General features: G+C 43.5%; 1 protein-coding gene across 3 annotated transcripts in view; it reads left to right on the forward strand.

Annotated features, from left to right (window-relative positions):
* Positions 1-21,447, forward strand: part of LOC122798216 (cysteine-rich with EGF-like domain protein 2-B) — a 545,426-nt gene that overhangs the window by 187,447 nt on the left and 336,532 nt on the right. For all 3 annotated transcript variants that reach the window (XM_044066981.1, XM_044066982.1, XM_044066983.1), the window contains exon 3: positions 10,876-10,986. In XM_044066981.1, the coding sequence (XP_043922916.1) occupies positions 10,876-10,986 (111 nt within the window). The remainder of the gene's footprint in view (positions 1-10,875; positions 10,987-21,447) is intronic.

Raw genomic sequence — 21,447 nt, forward strand, 5'->3', positions numbered from 1 at the left:
CAACCTTGCTGTGACCTATTCGCCACATACATGAACACCAAATGCAGCAGCTACTTTGCCCTCATTCCCCATCCGGGGATGTCACCCAGGGATGCTCTGGTCCACAATTGGCCTCCGGGACTTCTTTATGTTTTTCCACCCTTTCCTCTCATACCAAAAGTGATTCAGAAAGCAAAACTGTTCAAGAGTACCCTGATCCTCATTGCTTCTTACTGGCCTCGCTAAGTCTGATTCCCCTTCCTGTGGCCCTCTCTTTTGGAGGAACCATGGATTCTGGAACCATCTCCAGACCTCATGATTCATCAATCAGGACAGTTCCATCCTGCCATCCAAACCCTGAAATTGACCGCATGGCTGCTCCAGTTCCAAGAATAGTCAGGTGTATTTCCCTTTCTCCTACATTTAAACACATCCTCATTTCTTCACACAAACCTTCCACCAGGAAATTATATTCTAGCAAATGGAAAAGGTTTTCCATTTGGGCAGCTAACCAAGGCATAGATCCCTACTCAGCACCCATATAGAGTCTGTCTTGTCCTTCCTTGCATCTATTTTTCAAAAAGGAGCTGCAGCTGCTACCATTCGAGTTCACTTAGCTGCTGTCTCTAATTATCATTTTGGGAACTTATGTCCCACTCTTTATGCAAAACCTTTTTGAAAGGAGTCCGCCTTCTCAGACCTCCAGTCAGGCAACCCCCGGAGCCCTGGGACTTGAACTTAGTTCTGACCTCATTGATTTCTTTACCTGTTGAACCATCTTCTTAATCTGACTTGAAATTGTTGTCTTGGAAGACATTCTTCTTAGTTGCTATAACATCTGCTAGGAGGGTTTCAGAATTGCAAGCCCTGACCATTCCCGACCTCCTTATATTGTATTCCATAAGGATAGAGTCTCCCTTAGAAATAATACTTCCTTTCTCCCTAAGGTATGTTCAGAACATAATCTAAACACAACTATTGAATTACCAGTATTCTTCCTATATTACAATAATAAATCAGAATACAGACTACATCAATTAGATGTCCACAGAATTCTCCGATTTTACCTGCACAGGACTAAAGATTTTCAGAAATCGTACCTATTGTTTGTTTCCTTCTCAGACAAAAACAAAGGCTTGCCTGTCTCCAAGGTCACTTTGTCTAAATGGCTTTCAGACTGCATCTCATTTGCTTACAAAATTGCTGGGAAACAACTACCTGGTAAAATAAAAGGCCATTCAATTAGGGCAGTATCAGCTTCATATGCCTTTAGATCAAAACTCCCAATTGATGCCATTTGTACAGCAGCTACTTGGGCAAGACCTCATACCTTTGTCACTCATTACAAATTGGATTTGACCTCCTGGGACAGGTCATCCTTTGGGTCCACTGTGCTGAAGAGTCTGTTTGCTTGAGCCATCCGGGATAAAGGTGCTAGGGATGCTGTCCCATCCAGCAAGAATCATGGTGAGATATGACTACGTAACAAAGAAGTTATGTACTTAACACAACGTTCCAGGTTTGTAGTCCATCTTGCCTACATTCTTGCGTCCCACCCTCCTTCCCCCTTCCTGTATCCTGGAGGAACTGGTGGACTATCCATTATGCTGTCTGACCTTGTTGTAGTTGTCTGTCCACATGGCATAAATATTATATCAAAGTACCTTTGTTTGTATGTACATAGTTATTGATAGTATAATTACTATTATGTATATAGTTACTTTCTTGCAAACAAGATCTGGGAAATTTTCGTGAGGCACCATGGGAGAGGAGATAGTCTTGAGCCAGTAAAAGCTATTGAGCTTTAGTATCGGCCGAGTCAGAGCCGAGAATCTGCTCTGAACCCATCCAGCAAGAATGTAGGAGAGATTGACTACAAACATGGAACGTTATGATAAGTACATAACTTCTTTTTAATGCTTCTTCAAACCATTGCAAGCCTTTGTCGTGGGGTATAACTGTAAATAAGTACATGATACTGATACCTTTATCTTCATATCTGAGGCTTGCTCTGAGCTCGTCTATGCTGTCGGATCAGGAGAGCTCTCTGAGCCGATTCTACCCTGTTAGGTCCAAGGTGTTTCATTCGACCCCAAGGTTTTTGGAGCCATCTCTACACCTCTGAGCTTTTGCAGTAGTCAGTTTGGCTCTGAATTTATCATCAGGTAGACTGTCCTCAGGGCATGGTGGGATTGTGGATCAGAGATGACCTGTCTTGGATCCAGGATCTTATCCCTCCACAGGGTGGTCTGCATGTGTGGCCACGGAGAGAGCCCTGTCTGTACCCTTGACTCATGGTGCCTACCCCCTCAGATACTCTGTATACATCTGTGCTGTCTCTGTGCTTGGTGTCTCAACTAGCTAGTCCACATGGACAGCTGGTACCGAAACCCAAGGTTTCCCATCAGGGTATCCCAATTTCTTCTGATACTTTCCCAGAGTCCCCCACTGAGGATGTCCCCAGGAAGAAAACATGTAAGGGGAAACATTTAGATTCCCACAAATCTGTCACTGAAGATGCAGATTTTGATAAAGGGTCCCCATGGTCACCTCCTGATGTCTCATTTCAGAGACATTCTGTAAATCCTGAAGCAGAGAGGTGGCTGAAAGTCCAGTAATCCTTTGGAAGAATCTGTACTCCAGGAGGCATTTAGTACTGGCCCATCTACCTCCTGGGTGACACTGCCTGCCAGTGAGCTAATTAACTTGGTCTCACAGAGGGCATGGAAGGATTCCAACACCATTGAGCCAGTTCCCAGGAAGCCCAGTAAAATTATGAGAGTGCTAGAGGATAAACAGTTTTGGTCCAATGGTGTGCCAGTTGATGCCGTGGTCATGGCAGCAGCTACTAAGAAGGAATTAGCGGAAGAAAGTTCCTCTGTTCATCCCCCCCAACAAAGAGTCTCTGGCAGTGGACAGATTCAGGAAGCATGTCTATGCTTTAGTGACCTTCGCCTTCAGGTTCCTGAACCGCTTGGCACATTTCACAAAGCTACAGAGGGATCTGATTAAGGAGCTATCAGACACCCTGTCAGGATCCGTTTCTGAAGAGGTGAAAACACATCCATCACCTCTTTTGGCTACCCTACAGTTGATATTCAACTCCTCCATGAGGCTCATTTCTAATCTAGCAGAGGGAAACTCAAAGGCAGCGGGTACAGGCGTTACCATTGGGAGATACTCCTGGATGAGCGATGCACTTTTGCAGAGCCCTTTAAGTCTTCTTTCATCAATGCTCCTTTTGACAGCACATCCATTTTTGGCTCCAAGGTTAAAGATGCATTGTTTAGGTGTGAGAAGGATGGAAAGACCTTTTCTGCTGTGGTTGTAAGTTTTTCCACCTCTCAAAGTTCTTTTTCAGTTCATCAGCAAAGTGGTTGGGAAGATGTGGTTCAGAAAATCTCAAGCATCTTTCCAGGACACACCTGGAGGACATTCCCCCAGGGGCAGAGAGGGATACACGAATGGTAGATGCCACCCTCACAGCAGACATGACCTACAGAATCAAGGGTCCAGAAATTCTTTCTCTGGTAAGCCCTTTCAGCACTTTTGAAAGGAGGGCTAGTTGTCCCCCTCTGGAGGCAATCTGGGGTCATTTGTCCATGAAGAAACTAATGCACCAGTGAGCCTGCCTAGAACTGACAACAGATACTTGGGTGCAGGGAATTATTTCCAGAGGTTATACAATACCATTTTCCCTTTATTGGCCCAATTCAAGAAAATTTCCCAATGTTCCATTAGTCAGAGGGAGCAAGCAGCAATTCAGATGCAAAAGCTATTAGGAAAAAATCATCCAAGAGTTCCCCCAGACCAATCTGGAACTTACTCAAGATTCTTATTGGTGCCAAATAAAACGGGAGACTGGGACAAATTCTGAATCTCAACATCTTAAAAAAATTTGTTCAAAAGACCAAGTTCCGGATGGTCATGGTTCAGTCCATTGTCCCTTTTTTGAAAAGGGACAGTTGGATGTGTTCAAAAGATCTTCAGGATGCGTGCTATTGTATAAAGATGAACAGGCATTCCAGAAGAATTTTACACTTCCAGTTGGGAGCTAATTACTATTGGTTCAGAGTTCTGCCCTTTAGCCTCACCACAGCCCCCTGGTTGTTCACCAAATGCATGGAAGAAGTAGTAGCTCACTTGTGATTACAAGGATTCCGGGTATTTCCATTCTTAGATGACTGGCTCCTTTCTGCCCTGACCAGACATCAGTTTATCATGGTGAAGCAAAAAGTGATCCAGATATGTACACTACTAGGAATCCCCATAAACTACCAAAAGTCTCATCTAGAACCAATAGGAGCACTTCTCGATACAAAATCCACAATAGCCTCACTTCCCCTCCCCAGAGTTCAAACACTAAGATCACAAGTGGAAAAGCTAATTTGCAGTACCAGAATCTCAGCCTGCTTGGTCCTTCAGGCTTTGGGATCAGTGGCAGCAGCAGTAACTTTACTACCCTTGGCCAGATATCATATGAGAATTCTTCAATGGATGCTAGCCTTGCAATGGTCATTCATCTTTGTTTATCTGCTCAGATATGAATCACCAGTATATGCAAAAGGGATCTACTGTGATGGATTCAGTCAGAAGTTGTTCTACAAGGACGTTTATTCATCCCCTCTCAGCCCAAGGCCATTGTGACCATGGATGCTTCTCAGCTGGGGTGGGGGGCATTACCTGGGAAAGACCGTCCAAGGCACTTCGTCCCCCGAAGAGGCCAGTTAGCATATCAATGTCCAAGAGTTAAGAGAAGGGCTTTTAGCATTGCAGGCCTTTCAGAATGCTCTCCCGTCAAACAGACAAACATGTCAGTAGTTTGGTACCCCCTGTGTAGAGAAGCACTCAGGATTTGGCAATAGATGATCTCTTCCAGCCACTTGCTTTCTTATAGCAACGCATATTCTGGGGAAATCCAGTGTACTAGCAGGCAAACTGAGCAGATACATTCTACTACCTCATGAGTGATCCCTCAACAAGGATGTAGCGAAAGAGACTTTCTGAAAGTGGGGCCAGCCTTGCTGCAATCTCTTTGCATATCCCCTAAACAGCAAGTGGAGCAACTACTTTTCCCTAAACAACCACAGGGGGAGTCAACGAGGGATGTTCTTCTCAATGATTTGTCCCCCCCCCCCCCCCGGGCTACTTTATGCTTACTCCTTTGATTCCAGAGTTCCTACAGAAAGCTGCCAGATTGAAGAGCAAGGTCATCCTCATTGTACCCTATTGGCCTAGTCTAGTTAGTCAGTCCTGGATTCTGGACCCAGCTCCACATCTGCTGTCTCACCCGACAGGCATGATTCATCCGAACCTTCCCAATCTCAAGCTGATGCTTGATTACTCCATTTCCTGTAATACCCAGACAACCTATGCTCTCGTCTCCTGTTCGTCACATTTTGCTATCTTCCCTTAAACAATCAACAAGGAAACTGTATGCCAGTAAATGGAAGATATTTGGATACTGGACTGTTCAGCATCATATTGACCCCTTTTCTGCCCCGATTCACTGCATTCTGTACTTCTTGATTATGGTTTTTAGTCAAGGAACCAGTGCATCAACAGTCAAAGTTCAGTTGGCAGCAATTTCTAATTTCCATAATGGATTTGATGGTTTATCACTCGCTTCTTATAACCTTTGTAAAACCTTTTTGCGAGGCACACTTCTTTTTAACCTGCTTTTAAAGATCCTACCCCTCCAAGGGATCTTAATCTGGCACTGCAAGCCTTGATCCGTCCACCCTTTGAACCCACACGACTGTAGTTTTAAATTTTATTTCTTGGAAAATATTACTGTTATTGACCATTACTTCTGCCAGAAGAATTTCTGAAATTCAGGCCTTGTCTGTGAAGCCCCCATATCTAATTTTTTCATAAAGATAGGATTACACTATGGACTAATGGATCCTTTTTTTCCCAAAATAGTATCAGAATCCCATATTAACCATTCCCTTAGTTTACCAGTTTTCTTTCCAAATTACTCGAACAAAGGTAAATACCTGCTTCATCTATTGGGTGTTCATAGGCAATTGCACTTCTGCTACATAGAACAAAAGATATCAATTGCAGATCAGTTATCATTTCTGGATGTGAAACTGGTTAAACCAGTGTCTAAAGTCACCCTAGCCAGATGTCTTACAGGCTGTATTGTCTTTATTATTTACAAGAAACTGAGTATTCTTTACCAAGACAGATACATGCCATTCAGCCAGGTCCGTAGCAGCTTCCTCTGTTTTTCATTCCAGAGCTTAAATGGATTAAATGTGTGGCAGCAACCAGGGCTTCTCCCCATACCTTCATCACTCATTCCAAATTAGATCTGATATCAAGAAGCAGGGCAGTCTTTGGCTCAATGGTGCTTAGGAATATCTTTCCTTGAGTCCACCGTGGGATTTAGGTAGCTAGGAACTCTGTCCCATCAGTTGAGGCCAAATGAAAATTGCCAACATCGGATAAATAAATTATGTACTCACCATAGCGTTCAATCTCTGTTGTCCGTTTTCATTCTTCCTCAACTCCCATCCTTATGTTTTCTGGAATAGCAAGTGGATATAAATTTCCTGTATACTCCAGGCATGTTAAAGCTCCAGATAAGGCCTTGACTAGCCTTTTTTTTTCTATAGTTACATTTATGTCTATTTGTATGAGAATTCCTTCCTTATGCTATAGCCAGCAAACAAGATCTGAGGTATTTGGGGTTGCTGCATTCTGACTAAGGGAGATGCTCAAGAGTTTTGTGTTGCCATGAGCTTTTGCAATGGTTGAGTCAGATCTGACTGTTCGGATCCGAAGCCATCAGTTGAAGAATGAAAATGAATAACACAGATGGAATGTTATGGTGAGTACGTAACTTCTTTAATAATGAGGTTAATGAGGTTACTGATGTCAGTTCCCCTAGAAGGAATGAATTAAAAACCCTTTGTAAATAACTAAAAATGCACTTTATCAACCTTAATTTCACTAATTAAAAATCTTGAAATTTATTAAAGGTATGGACACACCATTCTATATTAATATTAGAATCTTATGTATACCTATACATGGTTGTCTTAGTAGTTCACTAGATTGTGTTCTGGTTATTGGTTATTTTAACTCTTTGATTCCCCTTGTGATTACCTGTCTTACTTTGTGTTCTCTCCTTCCTGTTTGAGTATCTGTAGTGTGGTACTACTGTGTTTTTGTTCTTTGGTCTCTCTTTCTTAATGGGGGGAATTCTAAAGGGCCATGTAAGTTATAATTATTTACTTCAAACTGTAATCCATATTTTTGTCCCTCACCTACACTCCTTATGATCGTTGCTAATTGGCTTGATGAACCTCATTATGATTGTAATGTACATTGTCCCATCTGTTACCAGAATTATGACAGTTATTTCAGTTGCAAGACCGAAGCCGCCGTGGTACAGCGGTAGCTTTGTTGCCTCACAGCAAGAGGTTCTCCTGTTCGATTCACGGCTGGAGTTCTTTCTGTGTGGAGTCTGCATGTCCTCCCCACAGTCGAGTGGCCTCCGAAAGGCATGTGTGAATGGGCGTGTCTTCGCTGAAGGTTGGGCGTCGGGCTGGCAACTCGGCACCATAAAAAAATCTACTGCCAATCATTAGCAGACCGGAGTTCCGCTGTGGCGACCCCTAACCGGGAAAAGCCGAAAAGACAAAGACAAATTTCAGTTGCAAGACTATTTCATTCCAGACCTTTGCAAGCACAGCTTCAGTTCATTTTCTTCTACTGCTGGGTGTACATAAAGATGAGAAAATATGGAAAAAAAAATTATCACACACATGATAGCACTCTTGCAGTTGTACAGTGGACAGCCACAAGGCATGTACTCAACTGGCTTTCTTGGGGGGGGGGGGCACTCCTACCTAGTAGTTAAGGCGGTGCTCCTAAGCAGCTGCAGAACAATGCATGTACTGTTAAGCCTACTTGTAAAACAGGGTATATATTGCAAGATAGTAGCACTAACTAAATAAATAGGTACAGCATATCTGTGGCTGACTCTGCTGAAACTGTCTCTCCCATCAGAATAACAAGTCAAGAGTGAGCTGTTTCTGGTCATCATATTGATGACACCATTTGCCCCTTAATGGGTGACTCCACTGGCATCATCCTAAATCTGGCCCAGCTAATACCAGATGTCCACTTCCTTCAAAGGACAGTTGTAGTGGCCCAGCAGGCCCATTTTAAAATCCCTCTGCAGGAGGAGCAAGACTGTTCTGCTCTACTTGTCATACCATGCAGGAGTCCTGCTTTTACAACTACAAAGTAGGTTCACTTGAAAAGCAGTATGATAGCCCCTTGTGCATGGTGCACATTATGAATCACATGTTGTACAACTTTGCAGTTCACCACAGTACTACTTATGTACACATGCTGCATCCATGAGCATAGAAGTCACATGCCTTGTGGTAAATGGTATGTGCTTAGCTTGTATCGGTATGCATAGCTGGAGCATTTTACACAGGAAGTCATTCACAGAGTTTGGTACTGACTGACTTAATTTGCGTAATGGTTGCTCTAACTCCCAGTTTTTGGCATGGTATAAAGTGCATTTGCTGTCTTGCACAACACCATTCACAACCATCCAATAATGTGTAGGAATTTATGAATAAGTTCTGTACACAACAGTTACAGAGTTAAGAAAATTAATTCCTGGCAAAGTACTTCTCCACATTTATGAAACCTTTGTTAGCTGCTTGGGAGAGTAAAGCACATGTCTAGTATGTGTAAATGGGATCCTAACACACTTGAATGGCATGTTAGTGTCTGGCTGTGTGGGAGGGTGGATCAAGCCATCTGCATAGGATACTGCTTGGAGTATGTGCCATGTGTGGTGATGGGCTTCAGAACCATATGTAGTGGTATGGGTACAATACTATATGGGGAGGTGAAGATTATGCTTAACAGTAACTGCAGCTCTTGGTCTCTGGGAGGCAGGGGGACATGGTCATAATCTTGTGTATGACAAGAGTGCAGCATGCCTACCCACGTCTACTGAATTACATTGTTTGTGTTTTAGATGTATATTTACTAGCGTGGACATTTGAGGGAGGCAGTGCCTAAGAAAAGTTCACTAGCCAGGAGAATGAACTGCTGATGTAGGCCATCCACATACATGCAAGCATCTCCTGGACAAAACTGCTACAGACCAGCAGTACTGAGAGCAGATTTGTCAGGGGCTGGTGCAGGATATGAATGCTGTGGGTATCTGTAATAGGGCCATACAGCAGGTGTGATGGCGAGTTACTAACATGGCACTGCATGCAATAAATGGGACATTGTGGTAAGCAGGTTCTCTATAGGGGTGGACCATTGACACACAAGTGCCTGTCAGAGGTCAAAGATTTTGCAATGTTGGTTGCTAGACAGGGAGATCAAACCCTCATAACTAGGTGTGGATTGGATGTTTGAGCAAAACTAATACCACCTACGTGTCCAGAGAAACACCATGGTAGTATTACCCATAACAGTAGATTGTAGCACCTACCATCACATGGCTGAAATTAGGGATTAAACAAAGCACACCTACAGCTGTATCCTTCCAGGTGTCTGTGGTCCGCAAGTGCAACATCCTGCAGAACAAAGTATGCCTTCCAATGTGCAGTATACAGTTTTCCATGTGTATCAGTATGCATTCAATGTAGATATTGTATGTGCAAATATACAATGTTTCTTCATGCTTTAGCAGGTACTGTTGGTGGAAGGTCCAGCACAACAGAACAACACAAGGCTGATGTCAGAGGGCATCTATAGATGATGATTTTTGCAGCATGCAGTTTGCACAATCCGATGATACTAGCACTATCTGCAGCACTACAGAGGAAGAGATCACCCACTCCTAGTATAGAGGCCCCTGTAGAGATAATGTGTGAGCACTTGGTCTCATAGGAGCATAACAGAAATGCTTTACCCAAGTGTTCTGTCCCCTTAACCCATCACAGGGGAGAACCGCAGGGTTGTGCTCCAGCACTGTCCCTGATGTGTGCAACATTTAGAATCAATTAGCAGATGTGTAGGTCAGTGAATCTAGATAAAGGCATCGTCTATGTACAGCAAAGCAAAGATAGCCAGCGTGCTTTGTGCCTTGTGAGAAAATATGCACTAAATATGTGATAATTTGGTATGTAGGTACAGGGAAACATCCTTGTTGCTGGGGTTGCTGATGACAAATATTGTCTGTATAGAAGCATTCATGAGACACAGTACAACTGACAACTAGTCTACCTCCACAAGCCATGCATTCTGTTGCTATGGGAAATTCCAAATTTGAGATGGTTTAGCATAGGACATCTCACATTGGACTGCACAGAATGTTGGTGAGATGGTATCTGTGTTGATCTGCCATCCCTGGTTGTTGGCACTGCCACTTATTTACTCTGGGACATGTGGTGTCTCCCCAGGGCGCCACATTTCTGCCTCTTCCCTGCCATTGACCAAATCCAGTCCCAATACTAGACGTCAACGTCCTCCTGCTTGTTTACTGTAAAAACAGAAATAAGAATGTATGCAGCAGATTTCCCTGTTTTTCTCAATTCCTCATACCTCTTAAGTGCTTTTTATAGTCCACTTTCTGGTTGTATCCTCATACGTTGCCCAGCATGTATACAGATTATTTGTAGCCTGGTTTCTAATTCACTTGTCTGCCATATAGCAGAACTTGTCTTTGTTCATATAACTCGGGCTGTTCCCTTGCCTCCTCTCTGTTATCCTCATTTACATTCTGTGTACTACCCTTGTTCCCTTGACTTCCTTTGTCAGCAAAAAAAACATTAATTATCATTGTTAATGATAGTCATAGATGAAAACTATTTTCTCTCCTGATTTCTGTTTTTTTTTTTTTGCTTGCTTGTTTTCTTGTACACAGAGTTGGAATCCTAATATCTTACTTCTTTTTTCTAGTGAGGTTCGCCTTGTGGAAATCATAGAAAAATTATGTGATAGCAGCGACTTTGAATGTAATAATATGGTGGAAGAGCATGAAGAACAAATTGAGAAATGGTGGTTCAAAAAGTAAGTACTCTAACTGCATAAAGTCAAGATGCTGAATGTTTTTCATTGACCCCACCCCCATCACCGCATTGGCCATATAATTCATGCTGCCCTAATGTTGTCTGGATCAACCTGTCCTGAATGTAAAGTTCGTTGTGTATAGTAATGTTTTTCAGTGTTTCTTCAACAGATGTACAGGACTGATATAAGTTTTAAATATGTTGTTGCATCATTTTTGTTTTAATTTTTCTGTTACTGTTTCATAATTACAAGTGCTGTTTTTGTTATATTTTATATGTAATGATTATGCTGTATTTCTTATGTTACATCTGAAAGCAGGTCTTTGGTGTTTAAGTTGCCTAGACATCTAACCATTCTTGAATGAATTCCCTGTGGATAATGTGAGAACTTGTGAATACACAAAGCAATTTGTTGCAGTGGAAGGGATAGAGTTAAAAACGACTCGTGACAGCACTTTATTCTTCTTTTGCATCTTTATTCAGTGATGTCAATGTGTGGTGTCCTTACACGAGCCTGAACTGGATTGGTGATACTTGCAGCCTTCCTACTTTGGCACAGATCATTAGAGAGTGCAGATAAGGCTTCTCTCTCTCTTATGGAACATCAGTGGTCACTCGGGTGGCACAGACACTGCCGTGACACTTTGTACTTCTCTTGCACTAGCAGAAAGGGGGACTGCTAGTTTGACTTTGATTCTTTGGCCCTTTACTTTGCAGGCAGTTACTTCATATGTACGATTGCTTAAAATGGGCTGTCTAGCACATATCTTCCTCTCCTCAGCTACATGTTTTAAGACTGTATTTTTCTGTGTGGGGCGTCTTCCATTAGCTAGCTTTTCCTTGATGATTTTACATTTAGAGCCCTTGCATGTATCGTGGAAGGGTGATAATTTCCTAACCCAAATTAATTTCTTGGATTATGAGGGCTAGTTTTACAAACACCCCTCAAAAAAGGCTATCAAGGAGTTTGTTCCTTGAGTGTAGTGATTCAAACCTACATTCTTGTATATGAATCTAACGTGGTTTTAAGTTTTTGAAAGTGGAGGCTTCTGTAACTTCATTACACAGCCTGTTCCATGTTTTGGCTACTCTACTATTGAAACAGTTCATCTTTAAACCAGAATATGATACACCTGTTTATAACAGTAAACCTTTATTTTTAGTGTTAAAAGATGTGTAAATAAAGTCAGCATGCTACTATGTCACTGTGCACTATCCTTTTCACTTGAATTAAATCCCTTCCAAGTAACATTTAAAGTAGACTTTAACTCAGAGTAGAGATTTAGGCTGGAATTTCGAAAGAGTTACCACCAGTGGTAATCCCGAACATGAGCAGGAGAACACTGGTGGTAGCTCTTTCCAATTCAGAAACAGGCTCATCGTACTGGTTCTACACATTTGGTCTTCATAAACAGGGTAAATGCTAATGAGGTATTTCAAAAGAATGGTGCATGCTAATTAGCCAGGTGCTTTTCCCCGAAATGCCTCCACTTTGGGAAGTTAGGCATGTGTGCCATGGTAATGAACACAGATGAAATGCTGGATCCCCCATGTTCTAGTCAGTGGGGGAGCTGATTTACACAGTAAGATCAGGTAAGTGGCAGTGGAGGGTGTGTGAGTGTATGTATACATTTGGAAATGTTTTTGCATGCCTGTAAGCTTATGAGTGGCCTCAGTGTTGTCTGTGTAGTCACAGTAGGAAGGGTTAGTAAAGAATCATTTGAGTAGGTGTGTGTATGTATGTGTGTGGGTGAATGTATTCACAAGTGCAATTGGGTGGGTGGGAGTCGTGTGTTGGGGGAAGGTTGCTGCCATTCCTCTCAACTCCCCTAAGACTAACAAGCAAAGCCTGTAATGCTGGGAAGGGAGACACCAGGGACACTAAATATTACTGTGAGTCACATAAAAAGTTAAAACAACAACATGTTTTGCACTGTGAAACAGTTTCTAAACGATAAGAAGGATGAAGCATTAATATCTGCCAGTATTGCCTGACTTAATAGGCTGTGATTTATAAGGAGCAATGCAAATATAAGAGGCAAATTCATGGACATTTGAGAAGTGTGTGTGTGTGTGTCTCTGTGTCTGTAAGCATGCGTGTCCATGTATGTGGGAGAGTAAATGCGGGGGGGGGGGGGTGCCTGTGTCAGTGCAATACATGGGTGACCAAAGGTGCTTACCACAGTAAAGTGCTGATTAGCACTAGTGGTAGCACCACTCAATTCAGAGACTTGCAGATTAGGTGATTGAGATATTTCCTCATTGTGGCTAATTGTCTCTGAATTGCATTTCCTGTATTGGAGTAAACTGTCTCTTCTGGCCACATCAGTATATGTAAATGCAGGGAAAAGTTCTCTGAATCCCAGCCTTTATCCCTCAAACCTTTTGGAATAAGGCAATAATTGCAGGAGACCCTAATTCCTACCAAATGTACCCTGGATCCTTTCGGTTTTCTTTATATACTGGGCAAAGAATAGTAAAAGAAAAAAAATTCTCCATATTGTATAGTCAGTCGATTAAAAGCTATACATAAAAGTAATAAACCCATTAGGGCTGATGAATCTGTATTCATATTTTAGTGGATCAGACTCATTGGTCTACTTTTGATGTACTTGGTGTGGACAAAGATAAATCATTAGAATTTTATATTTCCTAACCTTCTATGCTAGTTTGCTGTTGAAATTATTTTACTGTCTAAGGCATACTGATAAAATTATTTGACAATCTAATGCACAGGAGTGATCCCTTTCGGAACTCCCACAATGTTAAATATTACGTTTGTTAATATTCAAGTTCTTGTCTTCTGCCCACAGTGATGGCTTTATCTAGATTGTACTGGAGATTTTTTTTTTTTGTCTTCCATATCAGCCACTGATAAAGCCATTTTTGTGTCATCTCGAAAGTTACTACATGACTGGATAAATAACTAAGCCCTCCGATCCAATCATAGGTTCATAGGTAGGTACTAGGCTATTGGCCCAAGGGCCTACATAAGCCTAGCCAGCAAGGTACCATAGCTTACGCCACCTAAGAAAGTTATTTTCCTGTGCCACTGTCCAACAGACACAGAAGTGATTCCCGGGGTATATTTTCTATTTCCCATCCACTCATCAAGATTTTTCTTGAAGAGTGCTAATGAAGAACTTTGTTTGACTTAGATGGGTAGCTTGTTCCAGATATAGGAAGTCTCTGGGACAGGAATCTATCCCTCCAGCGTGTCCTGTTTATTGTGGTGACAAGGTTGAGGTCCCTAGAGCATGTAGCTTGGAGGGATTGGTATTTCTTTAGGTGTAGCATGTCCAACAGCTCTGGGTTTGACATAGCTTTATATGTTAGGCAGAGATCACCTCTGAGTAGGCGATATGCTACGGAGTAAAGCTGGAGTTTTTTGAGGCGGTCAGTGTAGGGCATTTGTTTGAGGCCAGTAATCCTCTTTGTGAGGTACTTCTGTGGCCTTTCCAGCTGCTGCAGATGTCTTGGGAGTACATTCCAAAAGGGGCATTGTACTCTAATGGGTCTAATGAGTGACGAGTAGAAGGGAACAATGACCTCTTTTTTTTCTGGATGAGAACCCTTTTATGATGAGGTGTGCCACGTAGAAGGACTTCCTGACTACTGTGGCGATGTGACTATCAAAGGAGAGACTACTGTCCACCTGGGTCCCAAGGTCTCTTATCACGCACTCGGTGTTAAGTAGTTTGCTGCCTATGTAGTAGTTTATGGGTACAGAGTTTTTACCAAAGGAGATGACACTGCACTTTTTGGCATTGAGCTTGAGGCCATGGCTCTGACACCAGGCATCTGTCTCAGTGAGGCCCTTCTGTAGGATGTCCACATCATTTGGAGACTTGACTATGGCTCCTAGTTTGCAGTCATCTGAAAACTTCATCAGCCAGAGGCCTTCTGTGTTAGCCTGTACTTCAGAGAAGTAGATACCAAACAGGAGAGGTCCCAGGACGGAACCCTGTGGCACTCCACTTGTCACTGCCTTGAGGTCAGATTTGTAGTCTGCAACTTTTTCAGTGTGGGTTCTGTCAGTGAGCCAGTTGGCAACCCATCTTGTGACGTAGGGATTTATACCTAGTTTAGTGAGTTTAACTATAATTCCAGAATAGTGGATGGGGTTGAAAGCCTTAGCGAGGTCAAAATAGGCTGTGTGAACCACCTTACCCTCATCCACGGCTTTGGTGACTGCCTCAAAGAAGTCGATCAGGTTCAGGAGGCATGATCTGCCGTTCACATACCTGAACTGGGTGGGATCCAGAGTTTGGAGGTTACCAATGCCTTTGTTTATGAGTTCCATGATGATACGTTCCATGGCCTTGCAGACCAGGCTCGTCAGGCTAATAGGTCGATAGTTCCCGGGATCCATGGTGGCTCCCCCTTTGTGGAGTGGGATAACTGTTGCTGTACGCCATTCAGTGGGCACAAAGCCTTATGTGAGGCTATTATTGAACATGGTGCTTAAGTGGGGAGCCAGTTCATTCTGAAGTTCGTGTAAAACGCAGCCTGGGATGTTGTCTGGTCCCATGGATGCTGTGTTTTTGGCTTTAGAGAGTGCAGCTTTTACCTGCGTAGTTGTGATTACAGGGACTCTGCATTCTTCCTGTATAGATATGGGCCCTTTAGGGGGTGAGGGGGGGGGTAAAGTTAGCACTGAGCCGATCTGCCAGGATGTTGACAATATCAGTTGGTTCTGTAATTTTCATGCCTTTGTGCTGTAACTCCGAGCAGATCTGGGTGCTGCCATCTAGATTCTTGACATAGCTGTAGAATGCTTTGTGGTTGTCCTTGGATTTAGTGTCTATTTTGTTTTCGTAGCTAGCTTTGGAGGATCTTATAAGGGATCTCAGCTTCTTACTGAGGCTGACCAGGGAGCTCCTCCACTCATGGGATTTTGTGACATCATCAACAGACGGTCCAGGTAAAGTGCTACCAATCTTTGCAGGAAAAGAATGGTTATCCAGACGTATTTCCCAGTTAATTATAAATGGATTGATATTACTTAATTTATTATAACTAATGAGGGAGTAGGCAAGGATCTTCAGAAGAGGAATCAAGTGGTTACTGTAGAGGGAGGGTCTCTAGCACACCCTTTCTTCCTTTTTTATAAGCCACCCAAATTCTCCAGAAAGCATCATCCCTAGAATGAGGAATGTCAGTACGTCAGGCATTTTTGTGTCTACTAGCAGTGCTGGCTAAGTATGAGAAGAGGGTGGCTCTAATGGCCCAGTAGTCGTACTCCTGTTATTTACAGGAGACACATGGGCAGCCTAAGTTTGTCCTGTTTTGGATGGCCATCAGTAAGAACCATCAGGTGCTAGACAATGGTCGTGGATGGCCATGTCTCAAAACTGTTAATATCTCTCCAGGAAGAGCCCAAGCTCTATATACAAGCTGTTATCCCTGTATTCTTGGAGGAGGCCTAGCTTTACATTTTAAAAGACATTAAAGAGCTTGATGTGACGTTGTCCTATCTCGCCTTCATTCTTACTGATGGGTTCAGAGCCGATCCTCGGCTCCGACTAGGCCAAATGGAAAAGCTCGAGGTCTTCAACCAGCTTGTGGCCTACTCCCTGTCCCATGATGCACTGGTGAATCCCCCAGATCTCGTTTGCTGCTGCAACAGATTGGGCAATTCACCAGCTCTGGCCAGTGAAAATTGTTTTTCTTTACATATTTTTTTTTTTACTTTGTAGAATTTTAGATATGTTTTACTGACTTAACATAGTTGTAGTTATTTAGAGTGCCTTTCGTACTTAAGTTTCTTCTGAGAGTGTGATTCTATTTTTTTTCTTGTCTCTTTGTGGCCTGTTTGAAGGCCTTGTTATACCCCTATTCCCTTATATCTGGGTAGTTAGTTAAGTTTTCATAATAGTGTTACTGTGAATTTAACAGTATAGTGTGTGAATTTAATTTTCCATTTATAGCTTGTTTAAATTACAAGGGTAAATTTTATAGTTTGGTGTGTGATTTGAATTTTGTTTGTAGCCTGTTTAAGTTGGAAGGCTAATTTTTTATTTTCAAGCTTGTTTAAATTAGAGGGCTTATTGTAGTGTGTGTGGACTGTATTCTTTTTTACATATAAAAATGTCACAGGATAAGGACAAGGATAAGCAGGCTAAGCCTTCGGGCTTCAAGAAATGCCTCAAGTGCGAACAAAAGATGTCCATTACCGATGGACACACGGATTGTGTGTACGGTTACCCCTTACATCTGCAGGAAACATGCTCTATATGTCACTCATTTAGTTCTCAAGTGTTACAGGAAAGGAAGAGCCTATATGTCACTCATTTAGTTCTCAAGTGTTACAGGAAAGGAAGAGTAACCTAATTGTCAAAGGTTTAATTAAATCTTCCTTTCTGGAATTATTAGATCAGAGTAGGGCAGCTCATGCTAAACCGACTAAGTCTTCAAAAAAATCATCTGCTTCTGGATCTTCGGAGCAGAGTAAATCTCCACCTTCCAGTCAGTCCAAAGCCGATGAACCTTCAACTTCAGCTCCACTGACTTCTGAGCTGACAGTTGTTACTATTAGGAGCCGGTCTCTCCTATTCTAAAATCACCAATATTACAATTTGTGGCTTCTTTGGTTCCGTCCTCTTGGTCCTCAAGAAGCCTTTCAGACATGGATGTGGATCGTGTGGTGCAGAGGCTTCTGCAGACACTGGCATTTGCCAAGATTTTATCAGGGCCTACCTCTCAGGCTTCAAAACAGACCATTCCTCCTCCCTCTACTCCTGTTCCTCTTCCAATCTGACTCTAGGTTTTGCAGCTGGAGTGCTCCAACCTGATGATAGTGGAGCCATCAGTGCCGAGACCTGCTCCAGGACTTTAGGTGCTGACCTCTCTGACTACTTGGGTGCCGACCAAACAGTCTGGGGGCCGACACTCACCGGTCAGGTCCATGGAGGATAGTCAAACTGATCTTTTGGGTCCGACTTTGCCTCTTGGGGCTTTGGCGCAGGTGAGTTCGGCGCCTACCTCTGGCTCAGAGTCTACCATCTTGGTGCCGGGGGAATCAGCTGGATCGTCTGATCCAAGGGTTCCTTCCCATCGGAGCTGGGGGAGAGCCTTCGATGCCATGAGGAGAGCATTTTCCCCACGGACAAACACCTCATCAGGACCAGCAGCTTCTCCCCCTAAAGCGCCAGTGTCTACTTCATCATCACAGATTCCACAAAAGCGTAGAGACCCAGAGTCTCAGGAAACCCCACTGGGCAATCCCTGCTCTTCTGAGACCTCACCAGAAGCTTCTACTGAGGAGGTCCCCCAGAAGAGGCTATGCAGGAGGAAGCATCTGGACTCCTCTCAGGAATCCATCACTTCAGACACTGACTTGGATGATTCAGAAGGTTCCCCATGGTCACCCTGAGAAGATATCTCCTTCGCGGATATCTTAGACATTCTCAGAGGGTTGATTGGCAGTCTACCAAACCTACTGATGACGAGTCAGTCCACGTATAAGACTTTCGGGTCTCAGCTCTCCGCCTCTTGGGTGTCTCCGCTTTTCATTGAACTCATGGACTTGGTTTGTCGAAAGGCATGGGAGTGTCCAGATACAGTTGAACCTGTCCCTAGGAGGCCCAATTCATTTATTACCTCTCCACAAGACTAGGCTTTTCTCACCAAGGGAGTCCCTGTTGATGCCATGGTGGTGGCGGTGGCCACCAAGAAGGAGTTATCCGAAACTTCTACTTCGGTCTATCCACCAAATAAAGATTCAAGAGTCATGGACAGATATGGAAAGTGCATGTCTACTTAGCGACTTTTGCTCTTAGGTCACTGAATTATCTTATGCATTTCACTAGATTGCAAAGAGATCTCCTAAAAAAGCTAGGAGATACTTTACAGGGTTCAATAGCTACGGGGGGGGGGGGGGGTGTGTCTCAGATAAAAATAACTTCACAGCTCTCCACCCTCACTTCCCTAACAAACTCGTCCATGTGTTTGCTTTCGTATGGAGTTGATGGAGCGAGCAGAGCAGCAGGTACAGGAATTGCTCTTAGGAGACATTACTGGATGTGTGTATGTTCTTTTGCGGAGCCCTTTAAGTCATCATTTATCAACACCCCTTTCAATGGCTTGTCCCTTTTTGGACCCAAAGTGAATGAAAAGCTTACCAGGTGTGAACAAGACTGGAAGGCTCTGTCTGCCATCGGAGTCCATTTTTCCACTCCTACCAGACCCTACCCCAAAGGTCAGAAAGGAGGAAAGATGTGGTTCCGTAAAACTCAAGGAGCCTTTCAGGGTGCACGTGCTGAAACCCCCTGCAGAGGAAAGAGTAATAATAGAAGACGCCATCCACGTGGCAGATGGGGGTGCACATAACCAGGGTGACAGAGATCAGCTCTTTGGGAAGCCCTTCCAGCGCTCCTGAGAGGAGGCCCGCCTGTCCATTTCTGGAGGTAGTCAGGGGACACTTATCTTTGTACCCAAATGCCTGGCTAAAAATTAACAAAAGACAGCTGGGTACAAAGTATCATATCCAGAGGTTACTCTATCCCCTTTTTCATCCCACCTCCCCCTGCAAAGAAAATCCCAGACATTGCACCCAGTCACAGGGAACAATCAACCATAGAAGTTCAAAGGTTGCTAAACAAAAGAGTCCTCCAACCGGTCCCCGCAGACCAGATAGGATCCAAACTTACTCAAGGTTCTTTTTAGTTCCAGAGAAAATGGATGACTGGAGACCCGTTTTGGATCTCAGCAGACTGAACAAATCTGTAAAAAAGATGAAGTTCCAGATGTTCACGCTGCAGTCGATACTTACTTTTCTAGGGGAAAGACTATTGGATGTGCTCAATAGAGCCCCAGGATGCGTACTACCACATAAAAATGGCCAGACCATCCAGAGATCATCTGCGCTTTCGGCTGGGGGCCAGTCGCTACAAATTTTGAGCTCTACCCTTTGGTCTAACTAAAGCCCCCAGAGTGTTCACCAAATTTATGGCATTAGTATGGCGTACCTGAGACGTTTAAGATTCCAGGTGTTTCCATACCTAGATGACTGGCTCCTAACGGCCACCACCAGGCATCAACTCATTCAAGCAAGGGGCACCGCTATGAATCTATGCTGTCAGTTGGGGATTACCATAAACTTAGAAAAGTCTGCCTTGATGCCTTATCACCATCGCAACATACCGTTTTCATAGGAGCAGAATTGGACACCACCACAATGATCCTAAAACTTCCGCCAGAAAGGGTTTGTGCTCTTTGACAACAGATTCTAACTTTTCTCTTAAAACAAAAAGCCCCAGCGTCCATGGTTCTCAAATTGTTGGGTACAATGGCAGCAGCCATCTTTGCAATTCCACTGGGTTAGATGCACATGCTCATATTACAATGGCTCCTTTTCGCGCAGTGGTCATTTCAAGATCTCCCAATGTCTCATCAGGTCATAATCACGAATTTTTGCAGAAAGGATCTCCAATGGTGGCTAATATTGTATTGGGTAATGATGGGCCCTCCTTTTGTTCTACCAACCCCTGTAGCCATAGTGACCAGGGACACTTCCCTAATAGGGTGGGGGGGGGGGCATTATCAGGGAAGAACAGCCCAAGGCATGTGGAATCTTTGAGGCCAATCTGCATATCAATGTCCTAGAGATGAGAGCTGTACTTCTAGCGTTGCAGTCCTTTCAAGATTCTTTCTCAGGGGACCATTGTGATACAGACGGACAACATGTCAGTAGTCTGGTACATCAACAAACAAGGAGGAACTAAATCTTACCCCCTATGTCGAGAGGCCCTGAAAGTATGGCAGTGGGCAACCCTCCACCCAGTGCTTTCTGATAGCAGTGCATATCCTGGGGAGGTCCAACATCATACCAGACAAACTGAGCAGGGCAATTCTATTGCCTCATGAGTGGTCCCTAAAGAAAGAAGTAGCAGAAAGGATATTCCGCAAATGGGCCCAGCCTTGCTGCGATCTCTTTGCCACTCCCACAAACACGAAATGCAGCAGCTGCTTTGCCTTAATTCCCCCTCAAGGGGATGCCCCAAGGGATGCACTTGTTCATGATTGGCCCCCGGGTCTTCTTTATACTTTTCCACCATATCCACTGATACCCAAAGTCTTACAGAAAGCCAGTGCTCTGGGAAGGACAATCATTATAATAGCCCCCTATTGGCCTCGTCAGATTTGGTTCCCCTTTCTTCGGCCTCATCGGTTGGAAGAACCTTGGATCCTAGACCCAGTTTCAGACGACCTGATTCACTCATCGGGGCCTCTTCATCCATCCTTTCAGTCCCTCAAATTGACAGCTTGGCTGGTCCACTTCAAAACATAGCCAGGCTTCAGAATCTTTCAGCTGCAGCGCAGCATATATTGACATCCTCTCACAAATCATCTACTAGAAAGTTATATCTCAGCAAATGGAAAAGATTCTCAATATGGACATTACAAAATGATATTGATCCTTATTTAGCTTCAATATCCTCTATTTTGGAATTTTTGACTA

The sequence above is a fragment of the Protopterus annectens genome, chromosome 3.part1 (assembly GCF_019279795.1).
Source record: "Protopterus annectens isolate FY-2018-M chromosome 3.part1, PAN1.0, whole genome shotgun sequence".
NCBI classification, from domain to species: domain Eukaryota; kingdom Metazoa; phylum Chordata; order Ceratodontiformes; family Protopteridae; genus Protopterus; species Protopterus annectens.